The sequence below is a fragment of the Adiantum capillus-veneris genome, chromosome 18 (assembly GCF_014529385.1).
Source record: "Adiantum capillus-veneris isolate H3 chromosome 18, ASM1452938v2, whole genome shotgun sequence".
In the NCBI taxonomy this organism is placed as follows: Eukaryota; Viridiplantae; Streptophyta; class Polypodiopsida; order Polypodiales; family Pteridaceae; genus Adiantum; species Adiantum capillus-veneris.
In genome coordinates this window covers 30,448,287-30,467,591 of record NC_140948.1, presented here as the reverse complement: position 1 = coordinate 30,467,591, position 19,305 = coordinate 30,448,287, and the positions used below count along the sequence as shown (strand labels likewise).

Below are 19,305 nucleotides of genomic sequence, written 5' to 3'. Positions count from 1 at the left end.
TGAGCACTCAAGTAGTGTGTGGTACTCACTCTCTCGCACTTGACGAGGGCATAAGGTGCAAAGTTGATGACACTCCTCGCCAGTGCCCCAACGTCCTGTCTCGCAGCGTAGAGAATGGGAGCTAAGACGAATGGAGGCAATGGTGCGGATCGCACTCAACGGGATGGGCTCAAGGATGTAGGAATGGGTTCGGTTACCTCGTTCCGAGAAGAAGAGAGATTTGTAGTTTGGGGCAACGTGTGTGGTGTAATGGCTGAAGCGAGAACCTCCGGATTTCTCCCAAGCCGTGATACATTGGCGTTGTAAGAAGGCCTCATTAACTTGGGAGTCGATCGATGCATCCTTGACCAAGTGACATGCATCCCATCTTCCAAACCCTTTCTTGATATCAAGCATCCACCCCGAACTTAGTATTTTGCTCTTGCATGTCTTTTGAACCATTTGACTTGCTTCATATGCGATTCTAGGAAGTCGATGCAAAGGGCTACGTTGTGTCTTACGCATGTACTCCACAATGCAAAGACCTCAATGGGAAGCAATCTGGACTCAAGAAGTAAGAGCATGTAGGGTGTTTGTGTCTTGACTTGGAGAAAGTTGGTGAGAAAACGCTTTTGGACATTCTCAAACTCTTTCCAAGTAGACTTCCCGATGCTTCCACCCCACACCTCCACTCCATAAAGAAGCACCGGTGTCACCAATGTGTCAAAGAGGTACTTTTTGAGAGCCCAACACTTGATCTCTCCTGCATTGCACATGTTCTCAAATGCATAATAGGCCCTCTTTCCGGCTTCCAAGCGACGCATTGCACAATCCTTCCATTTATGATTGGATGGAACCTCAAGGCCAAGGTACTTGAAGTGATCTACCACTTCAAGTTTCTCATTGTTATATACAATGCATGGATTTTCATCATTGAGGGTCTTTACAAGCATAACCTTGGTTTTGGATCCATTCACGATCAGCCCGCTATGTAGGCAAAAGCGTTCCAAGACACTCATAAGCTTTTGTGCATGAGAGAGAGAGAGAGAGAGAGAGAGAGAGAGAGAGACTTGTCTCGTGCAAATCCTACTTAGGATTGCTATCATCTTGTTGGGTTACTCCGGACTTGTAGAACAACTGGCTTTTAAAATGACAAGTTTCATGTGCCAACACATCAAAGAATAATTAAAGGTCTAGTCTATTGTCAATTGTTTTTCCAATAATTATTGAATGCTCGTTTATTTGAGCAGGCTGACCAGCATAAGACTGTGGAGCCGACATTTTTAAGTGACAGTGATTCTGAAGCATCTCAGCCTTCCAAAAAGAGCATTGCAATTGCAGTGGAAGGCAAGGGTCAGGTTAAAATCCAGGGCTTTGTTGCAAATACTTCTGAAGGTTTAGTACAGAGCAGCCCCTCCCAGAAGAAAAAACAAAAGAAAGGTGGACTATCCATGTTTCTAAGTGGAGCCCTTGACTGTGTTACGGAGGTGCCTGCACCTGAACCAACACCACCATTGCCTAAGAGTGAGGGTCCTGCCTGGGGTGGAGCAAAACAGAGCAGCAGGCTATCATCGCTGCGTGAAATTCAAAGCCAGCAAACGGCGGAAGCGAGCGCTGTAGCTGTAGACGACTCTCTGGGAATTCACTTTGAATCCAAGTCAATGAGGACAAAGCAAATAGCCAGAGAACAGTCGAGAGTCCCCAGTGAGCTTGAAGAGCACTGTTCTACAAGTCCAGTTGACACCGGAGTAACCCGATATTCCCTTGGCCAATTTATCCGGACATCTGCTCCTATAGCTGTTATGCCTGTGAAATCTACAAAAGTTTGTGCATCCGTGAACTCTGACAGCAGCCCTACTCCTTGGGCAGGGACCTCTCCCCTCACGGCTGCATCCTCTTTCAAAGAAATTCAGATGGAGCAGGTTAGTTTGGATATTGCATGCGTCATTCTCATGGGTTTAGCTATTTATTACCTATTTTTGCCAGTTTTGGCTTATTTATGCTCAAGCTTACATTTTTCACATGTACGCTTTCGGTTTTTGCCATGCTACAGGTGGCACTTTGTGCGGTAAGTTGTGTATTGATTCAATCGTTGTGGTACAGGTAAAAGGAAAGAAACCGCAGAAGCATGGTGGCTCGCACACCCCTTCTAATAGCAGTGGCCTAATGCCAGCAAATGCAGGTTTGGAGGAGGTGGCTGATGAGAAGGTGCCCAGCCGCTGGTTTAAACCCGATATCCACAGTCCTTCCTCAATCAGGTGCATCCAGATTGAGGAGCAAGCCATGAAAGAGATACGTCGTATGTACAAAAATGTGAAGGTTGCTAGAAGTGGGGAGCCATGATAGGGTCGGCTTTTTGTTCCTCCTTTGTATCATAAGGTGATGGGGCTTGCATATACATTTTTCTTTACTGGATGCGTCTCCATGTTTGTTCCTTCAAGCACTGGCACAACATTGCAATGACCGTTGTAGAGTGTGCCAAGATTTAGGATAAATGCGTAGTCAGTACTCAATACTTTTGCTTGACTGGTTGTGGAAGCTCAGATGAGCTCTTTGCCACACCTGATTACTTGTTTGCCCATTTCTGGGAGCTGAATAAGATGAAATTTGTACAAACTGTTTGGTTAAAAGCATTATTGAGAAGGAAAGCACTTCTCATGCCAAAGAGTCAGTGATAGCAGAAGAGTTACATCTCTATGAATTGTGTTTGCTCCAAGGTCAATGACATGAAAGGGTTCGCATGGTTCAAGTGATAGTCCTAGCTAAGGAACTTGTGCGGTTGTAGTCACATATGCAGGCATGTGGTGCAGCTCCGTGAGTGTGGCCATTGGAGCTTCCTCACTTGTTATAATCTCATTGGTAATACAAGGCCTTCTCTTGGACGCCACCAATCCCTTTCCAGGAGCTTGACTCATCATGATCATATCTAGCTCTTAGTGAAGCTCACCCCCTTTTGTTGCAGTTTCAGCAATTGCAGTTATTTGTGGAGCTGTTTTAAATCGGTGGTTGACAGTCTCTAATTCTTATGGTTAAAAGTGGACAACTCCCTCTAAGAGTTCAAACTTCATATTGAAGCCAATGGCTTGGTCCTTCAGCTGTGGATGCTTATTGTTGAGCTGGTTCACATGGGTGGATACATGTTTCTGTTTTCTATGGTTTGAAGTATCGAGTTATTTCTGAAAGGATACCAAAGCAAATTGTAAAAGGTGAGGGTCCTTCCCTAAGCGATACGAGGGATTGATGTTTCATTCTTTCCTGTCATTAGTGAAGGCCATATGGTCTCTCTTTGTCTTTATTCTTGAAATATTGTAGTACTGTGCTGGCAAGGAAGCGCCAAGGAGAGTTGCACAAGAGGCATACTCAGATCTTAAGCTTGAGATATGGAACTCACTATCTGATTTACTTTCGACCAATGTTCCTGTTTTGGTGTGTGCCTCTGAAGTTTATCTCACAATTCTTCAGGAGTCTTCGAGGTTACAAGTCACTGAGGGCATAAGCTAGAGCTTGTACTAAGCCATGGCTTTGTACTCTGTCGACGAAATGATAGGATTGGCACAATCAAACATCTGAGATGTGGAACTGCCAGAATCATTAATCGACCATGTTGCCTTAAACCATGGATTTTCCTATATATTGTTTGGCTTCCAGTGGTTGAAAAAAAAAACCTAGATTTAGTGTGGTTCCACCTACAAATATTTTAATTAATCCCACCTATAAATATTTGAATCTACCTCTATATTTTATAATTGAAGGTGAGAAACCTTTTGAGCACTGGTGGCTGAGTTGTAGTGCATCTGGCTTTATGAGTACATGGCCGATACCCAAATGGTGACATCACAGGTTGAAATTGCGAGCAATTTATTGCATAGCTTTTTCTGGAGATAGGCACCTTGACAAATCACTCTTTCTTGAGATTCTATGGTTGTGTGCTGTGTATGAACTTAGTGAACAGGCAATGTAAGGCTTCGGAGTGGAGAGTACATGGTTACATTAAGGGCAATTATGTGGATGTATTGCAAGTAATGAGCCATCAAATTTTCTCATGTTTACGGGTGAGAATGGGTGAACAGTATGAAGACTGTCACGTAGAAGTTACATTGAATGGAATGATTTTGAAATAAAATTGTTCTGACCAACTTTTACCATTGATGAGCACATTTATGTCATAGCTTTATTTCAATCTCCACTACAATTTATGATGATGGAAGGGTTCTTGTTATGAGTTCTTGACTATAAGATGAAAATACTGTCAAAGAAGGACTAGAGGGCGTGTGATTAATAGAAACTTAGAACATAAAGAGGTATAGAGAGAGAGAAACATGGCACATGAAAGGCACATTTTTAAAAATGGTTGGGCTTTGCATTCTTGTCAAATTCTTGTCCTCTGTATTCTCGTTGAAAATGGATGTCATAGAGAGGGAGGAAAAATATATAGGAGTTCAAAGACACTTCCATTGGCACTTTATTCTCTCTAGAACTGATGGTAATGTATACCCAATCCATATCGGTGAGAGGCAAAGGGAAACTACAAAGTGAATCCGGCTGCATCCACCACATCCTTAACCACCCGAATGTCACGGCAAGAGAGGAAGTACGCTTGGTGAGGCGAGCAATCAACCAAGGTAAGAGAGAAGGCCCTGGTCCACCAATGAAGATTCGCCAGACGAAGCGAATTTCCTTCCTGCCGAGCATTCCATGATAGATAGATCGTAACCTCTTTCCAAGTAGAGAGCAAAGCAGAAGCAAGATGACATCCAAGAATATGCCTGTATACCACCTCCCAAATAGATGATTGCCGATGGCCAAATGAGGACGTAACAATATGCTTACTCAAGTATGCAAACATAAGAGTCCAAGGCTGAGTTTGATGCGGAAGTGTAGGCACGAGGATAGCTTTCCTAGCAAGAACATGCCTACTAGGTCCAATATATTTAGACCACCGAAGCGTTTGGGTGTACAAAGCTTCTCCATTGACATCAAACACAAACCTTTTTTGTGTGCATGAGTTTGCCACAAATGAGACAAAATGTCTGACATAAGAGAATCAAGACAGTGGCGTGACCAATGCAACATCGAAAAAAAGAACTGAACATATGCCATTAGGATACTCTGTACGATTCACAGGCAAACATGTAGTGGCCAAGTAGATAGCTTGCAGTAATGCAGTTTGACATTCAAGCATTGCATAACCTAATCCACTTTGTGAGTGTGAGTGACATTCATCCAACTGAATACCCCAAATGCATGGTGATCACATTTGGAGGAACAATATCGACTGGCCACAATAGACTATACCAATGCAAGAACGAAGTGGTAGAAGTTTTGATTTACAAAAGTTGACTTTCAGACTAGCTGCAATTCCAAACAATTCCAAAGCTTCCATAATCTTTTGGACATCATTCTGCTGGTTGCGAGGCATAAACAACGAGTTGTCCGCATAAGCCTGCCCAATAAAGGTATGACCCGAAGGTAACTACAAGCCATGAAGACTTTTTGCAGAGGTCAAGTGATCAAGATACATCAACAAGGGGTGAGTGACAATAGCATACAACAAAGCACTAAGGGGACAACCTTGCCTAACCGAACAACCAAGTGGCCAATTTTTTGTCAATTCACCTTATAGGATCCCTGAAGACATACTACAAGCATACAAGAAATAAACCACATTAGCCAGTTTAGGAACAAACCCCAGAGACCTCATCGTGACAGTAATAAAGTTTCATTGCACAGTGTTAAAGGCCTTTTCAATATCAACTTGCATGATCAACACATCTTGCTGAGTGTACTTTGCATACTCCATGTCAATCATAACATTAGCCACATTATCCATGATTTGATGACGCAGAATGAAACCATACTAAGCCTGCTGAAGTCCTGTAAATAGATGGTCTTTGATGCAAAGCATCAACATTTTAGCCAATACCTTGTAAACCACCGACATCAAAGTAATAGGCCGCCAATGAGAGAGTCATGAATAACACTGTGTACCCTCATGACACCAGATCAAGATGCATGTGAGCAAGCAATGGGGGAATAATGTCACCAATCATGTCTTGAAAAACTTCATGAGTAAGATAGGCATTGTTAACGTGCAACAAACGTTTCCTAGGAAGTGGCCGAGTACGAAGAGAGTGCCCAAAGTACAAAGATAGCAAAAGAGGATAATGATATGCCGATAACTGTCATATCACATACAAACTCTTCATAATGTTTCCCATTAAGCAAGTTCCAACGATCCAACTGTGCTTAATAAGAAGAATGGGTAGCATGCTAAAAGGTAAATCCAGGAGCATTTGGATGCAAACAACACCATAGATCATTCATTCGAGCAAAAACAAAGAGATGATCCCATTCTTTCCTTTTTGCAAGCGACATGTGCGAATTGCTTGTGGTACTATCATTTGTATCGGGGGTATTTCTAAAATCACCACAAAAAGATACTTTAGAGAAGAGATATCTCACCATAAAGTAGCTCTTTGCGCATAGAGCCTGTATATGCATAAACACCTCCAAATTTATATACTTGACCATTCAACAAGCATTGCACAACCATCCACCGGCCATGCGGATCGTTATGCAATAACCGGCAAAATAAGAACATTGACTAGCAAACTCGTGTTGATTATGCTCTTGCAAAACAACTATGTATGCCCTACATGTATGTATGTATATACACACACACATATACATATACATACATAGCATATATATGTGTGTGTGTATGTATATGTAATATATATACATATACATACATACATACATATATATGTATATGTGTATATATATGTGTGTGTGTGTGCGTGTGTACATATATATGTATATGTGTATATATATGTGTGTGTGTGGAAAGATGGCATATGTGTGTGTGTGTGTGTGTGATGTCTGTGAGCAATGATCATTTTTTATGTCTAGGTGGGAATTTGTAATCATTTTGAGCATGGAAAGTGCTCGCTCTTGTGTGGGAAATGGCTATGGAGTGCAAGAGAGGGATGGAGAGAAAGGGGGAAGGGGATGAGCACAGACACATAGTCTTGGTGGAGGATATGAGAGAATAGAGTCTCATCTCCTTATTATTCCTTATAACCAAAAGAATGTGAATGGGCAGGTGCCCGCCGGCTGTAACCTGCGCCACGGGGCCTGAAACCCAACAATCTCCACTTGAAGATGTGCCCTTGTTCCTCGCAACCAAAACACTTTCGTGTGAGCAGTGCACCCACAAAAAGGATTTGAGCTTGGGTAAGAGAAAATCCTTCTTCAATGTGGCCCAAGTGGCTAAAGAATGTAGGGGCTATTATGTAAAACTATACAAAATGTGAAGCATGATTGTAGCTTTATCCTATGCCCATCATCTCTATGCAATGTGCAAACCACTCTGATGCTAGGCTCTTTGTTAGAGCATCCACTGGGTTTTCATCCGTGTGAACTTTGACTAACTCAATGCGTTTGTTAGCCAAAATATCCCGTACCACATGATACCTCACCTCTATGTGTTTCAACTTGGAGTGAAACACGGGGTTCTTTGCTAATACAATTGCACTCTGATTGTCGCAAGGTAGCACTCGAGTCTGGTGTATGCCAAGGTCTTTCACTAGACAAGATAACCACATAGCTTCCTTATTGGAATTAGAAACTGCAACATACTTTGCCTTAGTGGTGGAAGACGAAGTGCAATTCTGGATACATGATCTCCAAGAAATTTCCGCTCCAGCAAACAAGAAAACGTAGCCAGATGTGGATCGCATAGTGTCCACACAACCTGCATAATCCGAATTAGTGTATCCAACTATGAATGCATCACTGTTTCCAAAGCATAAGCACTTATTGCTAGCTGAGCCCTTGATGTATCTCAAGATGTGCTTCACTGCTTCCCAATGCTTTTTGCTTGAATTTACCATAAACCTGTTGACCACTCCCACTGCATATGCAATGTCTGGCCGTGTGCTAACCATGGCAAACATGAGATTGCCAACTGCCAAAGAATACGGCACCTTTGCCATCTTTGCCTTTTCAGCATCCGATTTGGGACAACCATGCTTGCTAAGTTTTTTTGTATGCAGCCATTGGGATATTCAATGCTTTCCCCCATTTCATATTAAAACATTGCAAGGCCTTGTGAATATACTCTTCGTGCAAAAGTTCATGTATACCACATTTGCGATCTCTCTTGATACGCATTCCAAGAAAGTGATGTGCATCGTCCAAATCTTTTGCAGCAAACTGCTTGCTTAAGGCATCCTTGAGAAGTGCAATCTCATCTTTTGACTTTCCGACTATGAGCATATGATCCACGTACAAAAACATAATGATGACGGAACCATCGTTCAACCTCTTTGTGTACAAGCAGTGATCCTCTTGGCTCTGTACGTAACCCTAGGACTGAATGTACTAATCAAACTTGATGTACCATTGCCTTGAGCCTTGCTTTAATCCATACAAAGCTTTCTTGCGTCTACACACCAGTTCTGTCCATATTGGCTTCTCAGGCTTTATTGCAAAACCTTCTGGTTGTTTCATGTAGACGTCCTCTTCAAGATCCCCATGAAGAAATGCTGTCTTCACATCCATTTGGACCAATTCCAAGTTCTTGATGGCTACTAAACCAAGCACATGACGCAATGTAGTCATCCTGACCACTGGAGAAAAGATCTCATTGAAATCCATGCCTTTCATTTGTTTGAGCCCTTTTGCAACCAATCTAGCCTTATATTTAGACTCGGGATCAGCTGTGATATACTTCGTCTTGTATACCCATTTGCATGGCAATGCCTGTTTACCCGATGGTAACTCTGTTGATTCCCAAGTTTCATTTGCTAAGATTGAGTTATACTCAGATTGCATAGCTTCTTCCCATTTCATGCTATCATCCATTTGAATGGCCTCTTTGTAGCAAGTGGATTCAGCGCAATCAATGACCAGTAAATAGTCCAATCCTGGCTCAAAACGCTCAGGTGTACGAGATGTATGAGTAGATTTTTGAAGTGTTTGACTACTAGATTTCGCTCTCTCTGGAACAACATGTGTGTGTACTAGTGGAAACTCGTTGAATATCACATGTGAGCTGCGTATAATCTTCTTAGATTTTAGAGACGATATCCCATCTCTCCATCTACACCATAACCAATGAAGAAGCACTTGTGTGATTTTGTCTAAGCGCTTTTGGCACATGTGAGAATGCCTCACACCCAAATACGCATAACCTGTCATAATTGGGCTCTTTGCCCGTCCATATCTCCTGTGGAACCTTGTACTTTAGTGGTGTACTAGATGACCAATTGATCAAATAAGCAGTCATCGTAACAGCTTCTCCCCAAAATTCTTGAGGTAAGTTGGCCGTAGACAACGTAGAAGTAACCCTTTCCTGAATGGTTCTATTCATCCCCTCAGCCACACCGTTTTGGGCGAATGTTTAAGGGTGGTAAATTGTCTTCTAATGCCTTGGTTATCGTAAAAGTCCTTGAACTTGGAGGAGATGTAATCGCCTCCATTTTCATTGCGCAAAGTTTTAAGCTTGATACCCGATTGGTTCTCTACCAATGCTAAGAACTTCTGAAAGACACTAAAGACGTCGATTTTCTTCTTCAAGAGATAAGCCCACACCTTTCTAGTAGAGTCATCTATGAATGTTAGGAAGTATAATTCTCCCCCTAGAGACTTGACTGGCATAGGTTTGCACAAGTCGCTATGGATGAGATCTAAAGTACTCCCTAATTTCTTGTCCAAAGGTGCTGATGTCAACCTAGTCTGTTTTCCATAGTTGCAATGCTCACATAAAGAGAAGTAAGAGTAATTTAACACATGGATATAACCAGAACGCTGCAAGACTTTCATTCATGTTTGACTCATGTGTCCTAGCCGGCTATGCCACAACTCTGTAGACAGAAGCTCAGCTCTACAGAAATAGAATTTTCTTTCACTGAAAAGACATAAAGAGAATACAATGAGCCAGACTTTTAGCCTTTAAGCATGACCAGATTTTCCTTCTTGATTTTTCAAGAATCATGATAAAATATAGTAGCGTAACGCAAATCATCCAGTTGTCCAACTGACATCAAAATCTTTGTCAATTTGGATACATGTCAGATGGGTGAAAGCATGAATAGGTGGAAAGCTATATATGTGATATAATTAAATAGCATAGCATGACATTGGGGGTGTGGTCATTGGTGCCATATTTCAGACGTCCAAATTTCTATTCTAAAAAATGTTATACTGAAAAATTCAGCCTTCACACACCCACTTTGTTTCATGAGTAGTTGGCAGTTTCAAACACCGTGCCCCCCCGCCCCCCCCGCCTCTCTCTCTCTCTCTCTCTCTCTCTCTCTCTCTCTCTCTCTCTCTCTCTCTCTCTCTCTCTCTCTCTCTCTCTCTCTCTCTCGCGCGCGCGCGCGTGCTCAAGGTCTACTGTGTTTAGAGCTTCTACTGTGCAAGCTTGGCTGCTTCAAGGACAATTGCAGTAACCGCCCTCTTCTCTTTGAGGTATGTCTCTCACATCGAACATGTACACTCTCTACTTCTTGAACACGCGCGCCCCACCTTGGATCAGTTAGCTACATTAAGCTGCATTTGGAGCTGCATGAGTGCCACACCTTGCTCATTTGCAACAAGAGGCGAGCAAAACCGAATGGTGCTGCTGGCTGCATGAGAGGACATAGACTCCCGAAGTAATTTTCTAGTCCACAAGCTGCATGCAATCTTAAGGAAAATCCCATAGCACATCACCTTGAATGCCCTGCTTACAAGAGCAGGCCCATGAAGTTCTTGTTTCTTTTTAGCAGGGATGATAAGCGAGGGCACACCACGTCTCATGAGTTCATTGGATGATGTGCAGGTATATCACTTGAGATTGCATCATGACACCTTCCTCAAATCATCCGATTCAAGCAAGCAGGAGTCTAGTTAGGAACATTGAACCACCTCTACATACGAAGTTTTGTCGTCTTGCCGAGGAATTTCATATGGAGCGTGGATTGCCATTGGAGGGAGTTGATCCGCGTAGCTTGACAAGAAACAATGACATCTCTGAGGAGGACTGGGAAGCTGTCTTTCTATGACCAAATCCTTTTCCGGGTAGCCAGAAGAAAGTGAAGGCATACCATGCTCGTTCGGAGTTCTTACAAAAGCTTGTGTGGAGACACTGGGATGTCTACCAGGAGGGTCCCTTCATGTATGAAGTAGGTACTCAATTTGCAAAGGCCTTTGCATTGGAAAACTGCAGTGAATCTGGCAAACATCAAATTTCTTGGGCTATCTTTGCAGAGAGGGCAATGAGAGCCTCAGAAGAAAGACACAAGTTGCAAAACAAGATCAAGAGGTGGGAAGAGCACATGAATGGTAGAGAGAGAGGTTCCAAAACCACTGCTGCCTCTACCAGATCATCATTGAAAACAGAAGGTACGTCTGTACCATTGTCAAGCGTGCCTACAGGAGGATGCCTGGTACAATTGGCAGAGGAGGATAGCAGGGCACTTGTAGAAATGAAGAATATTGCAGAGGGCAGATTGCAAGACTATAAGTCAAGACTTGAGGGTGCAAAGAAGCAGGTAGAGGATCAAGTCAGAGAATTGCATAGGGCTGAGGGTGCTCAAAGCTCAAACACTTTGGCCATAAAGTTGCAAACGGAGATTGATTGCGTGCAAGACCCTGTAGCTCGACAATGCCTGATTGATTTGATTGGACAGTTCTCGAGTACTACTAGAGAGAACGTTGTTGAATTAGAAGCCAATGTGGCTAAAGCAAAGGTGCATACCCTCCTACATGTGCTTCACTTTGTTTTGGAGTATGTGGTTCACTTCCATGTGGTTATGTGGTTAGAGTGTTTTGTATTGTATGGTTATGTACTGTATGAGCATATTCTATTTCTACTATGTGCTATATAGCACAAAATATGTGCTATATGGTCACAACATAGCCATCATCTTCATGGAGTGGGTGGTTATATGCTATGTGTGGTTATGTGCTATGTGCTTTATAGTTCAATCTAGGTGCATCATGTTCACAATAGTACCCTCATCTATTTGGAATGTGTGTGATTCTATGCTATGTGGTGTGTGTGGTTATGTGCTATGTGATACATAGCACAATGGACATGTGTAATATGTGCTATATAGCATAACTTGTATGCTATATGCTCACAGTATAGCCCTGAAGTGTGTGTTAAATATTGATATGTGCTACATAGCACAATCTTTTTATGTGCTATCTGCTAAATAGCACATTTTGTGTGTTATATGTTCACAATATAACCCTGGAGTGTGTGGAATAGTGAATTGTGCTACATAGCACAATCTCTATTTTTGCTATGTGCTACATAGCACATCTCTAATTGTGATATGTGCTACATAGCACATCTCTAATTGTGATATGTGCTACATAGCACAATATTTGTGCTATATGCTATGTGCTATGTGCTATGTCTCATATAGCCCACTGCATATCATATACCCAAAAAGCTTGTGCTATATAGCATATAGAGAAAATGTTTGGGCTATATCTGGTATTTTAAAAAGTCTCTCTGCTATGATCTACAGTGCATACTCTATGTAGCACTTATAGCACATTATACTTGGACTGTGCTATGTGTTATATAGCACAATGCATATCATATACCACATCAAGCTTGTGTTTATAACATATAGAGTAAGTGCTTGTCTTATATGTGGTATTGCAAATAAGGGATAAGATTCATGCTGCATATTCTTTTCAACAATCTGCTTTTGTTGGGTTATTGAGACTTAAATTAGATGTGTTGTCTTCTTTGTTTCACAGGCACTACTTGTAGAAGTAGAGACCAACATAGCACAGGAATAAGAGCACTTTAAATTTTGTGTTACCATGGAGAGGACTTCACATAACGTGGGAGCGAGTTTGATGAAGCCTTTTCCTCTTGTGGATTTTAAGCAGAGCATTAGCGAGGTGGCACTTAATGGGTTCTACCATTGTGTAGAATGTGGATTCCCATTCGATGCCAGAAGCTTGGATGTATTCTCCCTGCCTTGCACCCATGTGTACCATATGCTATGCTTCGCGCATGTATGTAGGGACTATGGCTATTGTGTTGCCTAGATTGCAACATGTCTGTTCCCCCTAGAGCTAAGCATATGATTGGTCTAAAGGTGAAGAGTGAGATGAAAGAATCAAGTGCAGGTAGCCACCGTGTCAATTATTTACTACTACTATTGCAGGCCCACTATCCATTGGTAGTTTAAACTCTTGCATTTAATGAAATCATTTGTAGGTACAGACATCGCAGCAGAGACCTGTATACAAGAATCATTGAGGACAAAAACAGAGAGAGTCTCTACGCAGGCCACTGGTAGGTACCAAAATCAGTATTTATGTGTGTATTTTGGGATACTCCAAGTGAGACTTTGTAAATAGCTTGCTTTGTAGAACAATCATCGCAAGCTTGCTCCAACAAGACGATGCATTCCACAAGGAAGAATGGCCTGATTACCTCAGGGATGCAGCCAGGCCTTGAAGCGGAGTCTGCAGGAGGGGATGCAGTACATGGAGTAGTTGAAGACATCTTGATGGCAAAGTCTTATGCAGTCAAATCACCTAGGCAACAACTAACTCCAAGAAGGTTGTTGCGTTCTCCGTTGAGTGCCAAAGCATCACCAAGTGTGGAAACTAGAGATGAAGCATCAGATGAGGCAGTTGCAGATGCGGTGAAAGCAACACCCCCTCCAACGGGGAAGAAGCCAACACCAAAGCGGAAGAAATCGACTCCCAAGAACTTAGGTGGAAGTCCCACAATGGATATACCTCTTGATTCATTTAGGAAGAGAAAGAAACCAAATGCAAAGCAATGAGTGTGTTTTTGTTGTAGCTTCATGCAATTAGAAGATGTCTTTAGAAGGCATGTGCAATCCATTGCACCCCTATTGTATCCATGCTCATTGATGAATCAAGTGTTGGAATTTGTTAGTGACATGTCTCTTAATTCTTTGCATAGAGTAGTTGCAAACTATTTGATTTATTTTCTGTACATGTTTAGTAATATGTTTCTACTTTCTCTTGTCGTAGATAATCAAGACGTTGAAAAAAAAAAACTTGCATGAGATGCACTCGCTCTTCAGGGTTTCTAGATGAGGGGCCTATAGGTTCACTTGCTCAGCCTTATCGTGTGAAGAATCCAAGAAGGGGTGCTACAGCTTCCAGGGGGGTTACAGGCAAAAAAAAAAGCGTCTTTTGATACAGTTGATGGGTCTGTAGGTTCATTGGCTCAGTCTTATCCTGTGAAGAATCCAAGAGGGGGTGCTACAGCTTCCAGGGGGTTTACAAGAAAAAAAAAAGAGTCTTTTGATACAGTTGATCCCTGCAGACCTACTAGTACTGCTGAATTTGTTCCAAATGTACCTAATGCAGTTGATGTGCACGTTGTGCATGATGATGTGCATACAGATGTTGACCATGCTAAACTTGAAAAGGGTACATTACCCACCCCCACCACAGTTGAATCTGGCACAGATGCCATTGATGATGCTATGGTAGTTGATGCCTGCACAGATGCCATTGCTAATGCTACGCTAGTTGATGCCTGCACAAATGACATTGTGGATGCTATGGAAGTTGATGCTAGCACATATACTGCTACTGATGGCAATGTTAATGATGGTGGAACAGAAAGTATTGTTCATGCTGTCATAGATGCCCTTCTTGATGCAGTTGTGCCTATGGGTACAGATGCCAGTGTTGAATCTGGCACAAATGCCATTGATGATGCTACCAAAGTTGATGCCTGCACAGATGCCATTGTTGATGCTACGGTAGTTGATGCCTGCACAAATGACATTGTGGATGCTATGGAAGTTGATGCTAGCACAGATGCTGCTGCTGATGGCAATGTTAATGATGGTGGAACAGAAAGTATTGTTCATGCTGTCATACATGCCCTTCTTGATGCAGTTGTGGCTATGGGTACAGATGCCACTATTGAATCTGGCACAGATGCCATTGATGATGCTACCACAGTTGATGCCTGCACAGATGCCATTGCTGATGCTACGGTAGTTGATGCCTGCACAAATGACATAGTGGATGCTATGGAAGTTGATGCTAGCACAGATACTGCTGCTGATGGCAATGTTAATGATGGTGGAACAGAAAGTATTGTTCATGCTGTCATAGATGCCCTTCTTGATGCAGTTGTGCCTATGGGTACAAATGCCACTGTTGAGGATACTAGAGGCATGGGTGAGGAGGTCCTCATTGAGAGAGAAGCTGGAACACGTGAGATAGTGGGTGCAAGTGATGTCACAGCCCAAGCCGAGGTGGTCTATCCAAGTGATGCAGCTGATGACATTGTTGATGTAGAGGAGGCAAAGGGTACAGATGCCGCTGTTGAAGATGTGGGAGGCTTGGGTGAGGAGGACCTCACTAAGAGAGTACCTAGAATAGGCTCAGCAGTGGGTAACGGTGATGTCGCGGCTTCTGTCGACACAGCTGAGGTAGGTGACAGAGCAGTTCAATCGGGAGAGGCAATGGGAGAAGTTCTCATGGCTGCTATGGACATGAAAGAGCAAATACACATAATACAACTGAGGTATGTATAGAGCAAAACAATGAGGTAGGGAAAGGCACAGAGGTGCCCGCTGACTGAGCAGCTCAATCGGGAGAGGCAATGGGAGAACATTTCATGGCTGATGTGGACACGAAAGAGGCAGTTTCACATGATACAACTGAGTCTTTTACAGATGCCACTGTTGGGAATACCAAAGGTAAAAGTCCAGAGGTCCCTATGGGTCGAGCGACTACTACAGATACAAATGTGGCAGGTACAAAGAATGTTGATAAAGAGGCCAAAAGTGGACATGAATGTGAGAGGCAAGAGAGGCCAGAGTGTCTGGTGGTAATGCCAGTACAGATTGTTGCACTGCCTCTTGCGTCTTTTGAGAACAAGAAGAGAAGGGACAATTTATGCATCATACTGGATGTGAATGGGCTTCTCAAAAGGAGGTATAAGGTCTCCTTCTACAAAGGAATAGCGAGAAGCAGTACTCCTAATTGGGCAAGATCAAGGTATCAGGTAGTCACTGGGCCAAATGCTACAGGAAAGATGCAATTTGAATATGTGGTCAGTCCCAATGCATCAATCTTTTTGCATGCACTGCTGCAAAGAGCACAAGTTGCACTATGGAGCTGCATGACCCAGGACAATCTAGCACTTGCTTTGAGTGCATGCTTTCCTAGGCTGAACAAACAATTTTTCCTCGATATTATCGGTCAAGAGGGGTGTAGAGAGGCGAGCTTCAATCTAAATGAAGTTCCTGGGATCCCTCCATGTAGAGATAACGCAAAGCCCATATTTTTCAAGTGTTTGAAAGACTTTTGGAAGCACCATCCTATAGTGCTATCAATATGTAATATAGCTCTTTCACATACCACACATCATATCATAGACAAGAACATTGTGCTATGTGATACACACACTTTTACTGTATAGCACACATGTTACTATCTTACTACAATAGAGTCCTTTTATAGCATAGACATGGACATTGGGCTATTATTACACACACTTGTGCAATATAGCACACATAATAGCTTAGGTAGAGACAATGGACTATCTTGACACATTACTTGGCTACATATCACATATAGTAGCATGCACACAACTCCATAACACCCAATGGGTAGCTATTCATAAGAGTGAGATGATTGTAAGAATGAGACATGTTTACCTGAGATTCATCAAGAAAGTGAATGGGATGCTCTTGATAATGTTTTCTTCCCAATCGTTTCCGACAAATATCTTGGCTAACTTTTTTCAAGGTGCAACATGTTCACAATAGTAACCTCATTATCTGAAATGTGTGTGATTCTATGCTATGTGCTCTGTGTGGTTGTGTGCTATGTGATACATAGCACAATGGACATGTGTAAGGAGGTACTGAATGGTGAAGGGTATATAGAACATAATATAAGCTTGTTAAATAGGTATCATGCTGCTTCATAGGGCATGGCATTGTAAATGGTTTCATGTAGTTCCGGAGATAAACAAAAATGTCTTTAAGGTAGCATCTACCAAAGGCATGTCAAACTTGATTGCCCGAACAAGGTGAGAGTACAGGTTAGTAACTCCCCTATCATCAAATAGAGTGTAGTGATTTGGGTCCCCCTCTTGCTGTTGATAATAACACCCTGTGACAACATAAGTGTTTTTATCACATTTGTTTTTCCACTTATCTCTTAAGATGCAATCTGTCATCCATTTTCTCTTTGTACATCTCAAAAGAAATAACTCTACACCTTCTGCATTGCCAACGTCTGCATTGACTGCAAAGTTATCACCTTCAATGAGATACTCACTCAGCATATCCTGGGATCCCTCAAACATTGTAGCTTCATCTTCTGGTACCTCAGTCCCTTCTGCTACCTCAGAGAGTGGTTTCAATGCCTTATGTGTCCACTTGCCTCCATATGATTTGCTGGAACAAGTCCTCCAATGGCCCTTCATGCAAGCATCACAAAAACAAGAAAGCCACCTGGTCCTTAATTGAGTAGGATCATGACGACAAAAGCCTGAAATGCAATGGAGTGATCGAGATCCTGGTACTCTCTCACAACCCCATAGATTAGACCTGTCCACTTCTGTCTCTTTTACTAGCCAAAATTTCCTGTTTATAGTAGGACCTGCTTTAGTGGATTGTGCATAAGAGCTACATGCAACATTGGACATTGTTCTCGTAAAAAATGCAACCACGTCTGCAGCTTGCCTAAGAACAACTCCATTACTCTTGAGTTGTTCATGTGTAAGGGCTCTCTTTATCATAGCGCCAGCGCCATCATGCTCCCCCTTGCCATGGCTAGAGCCAAAAGAATTCCATGTCATCTTTGTACCTGTTAGTTGGTAATATCTAGCAACAAAGTAAAATGGCCTTGCAGCCTTGAATTGCGAGGCTGCACCATCTGACCACACCCAGTGCTTCTTGAAATTCAGCCTTTGGTCTTTAAGCCACTAATCACAAAGAAGAAAACAATGCTGGACAAATAGCGTATCGTGTTGCCTATCATCGGAGATGTAGAAATGCATATGCTTGATAATACTGTCATCTTCGTTGTCACGCATGTAGGTTATGTGAACAAGGATGGTGCATTGATCTGTATGCCAATGCATGGATTGTACTTCATTTTGCTCTTTGAACGAGTAATTTTCAGCAAAGTCTACTACAGATATAATGGTATCTGAAGGAAACACCTTCAAACATTCTCTGTATTGATGTGCCTGCCATCTGCAAGTGAAATTGTGCTCGATGAAGATTCTGATGTCGTCTTTTATCCTCCCTGTCAGCTCACTTAAAGCCACGTGTTTGAGTGACAACATCTTTCTCTTACTTAGACCATGCTTAGTTTGAACTTTAATGTCCTCGAAGACTTGCAGTGGAACTGTCTTTGTGTTGGGGTATAAAGCCCAATGTGGTCGCCCAGGTAAGTGGGCGGGCCGCCAGGTATGTACACATATTCTTTTGTAAAAACCTAATAAGAACTCACTATGCTCTACACATTACAGTAGAGCGAGTTCACCATATTGTCGTGCTCTTCTTCTCGCACTCTCTCTCGCGTCGCACTTCCGCTCGTACTCCTTCAACTGGTATCAGAGCTCAGATCGAGGCTCGGGGCAGCACTGCAGGAGGCTAGAGTCACCAGGTCAGATTGGAGTGAAATTCGACAGGCGAAGACACGGCCCCAAATCTTGTGGGGTAGGCCGAAGGGCTAGGTGTTCTCAGAATTTCATTCTGAGGTCATCTCGGCCACCGTTCGGCTTCGACAAAGGTCTGCGCAGGCCATTTTCGACTACGTGGTCTCGGCGGGTGCAGATCCGACTCTGCAAATTTGGGGTTTTCGGCCTACGACTGCAGGTGTTGAGGATATCGACACTCCCAGAGTGTTGATTTGTGGCTGTCTACACATCGAAGGATGGCTCACAGTTCTTGGAGGCGTGTCACATACGACACAGGCGCATCTACACACAGACTGTAGGCGACATCCACTAGTTCATCAGGTTGATATTGGTTCAGAGGTCAGTTTACAGGGGAAACTCTGTCGAATTTTTCCCAGGAAAGTAAACTACTGTGAAGCGTAGCTATGGCTGGATCACAGGACACTGCTCTTTACAATATTAAGAAGCTGGATGGAACCAATTTCCCATTGTGGAAGAAGAAGATTTGTCACGTGTTGGTACAAAAGAAGCAGATAAAACCTATAAAGCTCAAAGGGATAAAACCAGAAGATATGGACGAAGATGAATGGAGCGAAATGGATGAATTGGCACTTTCTACCATTATGCTGACTTTGGCAGAAAGCGTTTACTTCAATGTAGTAGAC

At 42.6% G+C, this 19,305-nt stretch overlaps 1 protein-coding gene across 1 annotated transcript in view; it reads left to right on the top strand.

Annotated features, from left to right (window-relative positions):
• LOC147435421 (ankyrin repeat family protein / regulator of chromosome condensation (RCC1) family protein) overlaps positions 1–2,674 on the top strand; it is a 108,898-nt gene extending 106,224 nt beyond the window's left edge. Inside the window, exons 9-10 of the mRNA XM_086488488.1 lie at positions 1,230–1,901; positions 2,083–2,674. Of these exons, the coding sequence (XP_086344614.1) occupies positions 1,230–1,901; positions 2,083–2,322 (912 nt within the window). The 3' untranslated portion in view covers positions 2,323–2,674. The remainder of the gene's footprint in view (positions 1–1,229; positions 1,902–2,082) is intronic.
• Positions 2,675–19,305: the final 16,631 nt, after the last annotated feature.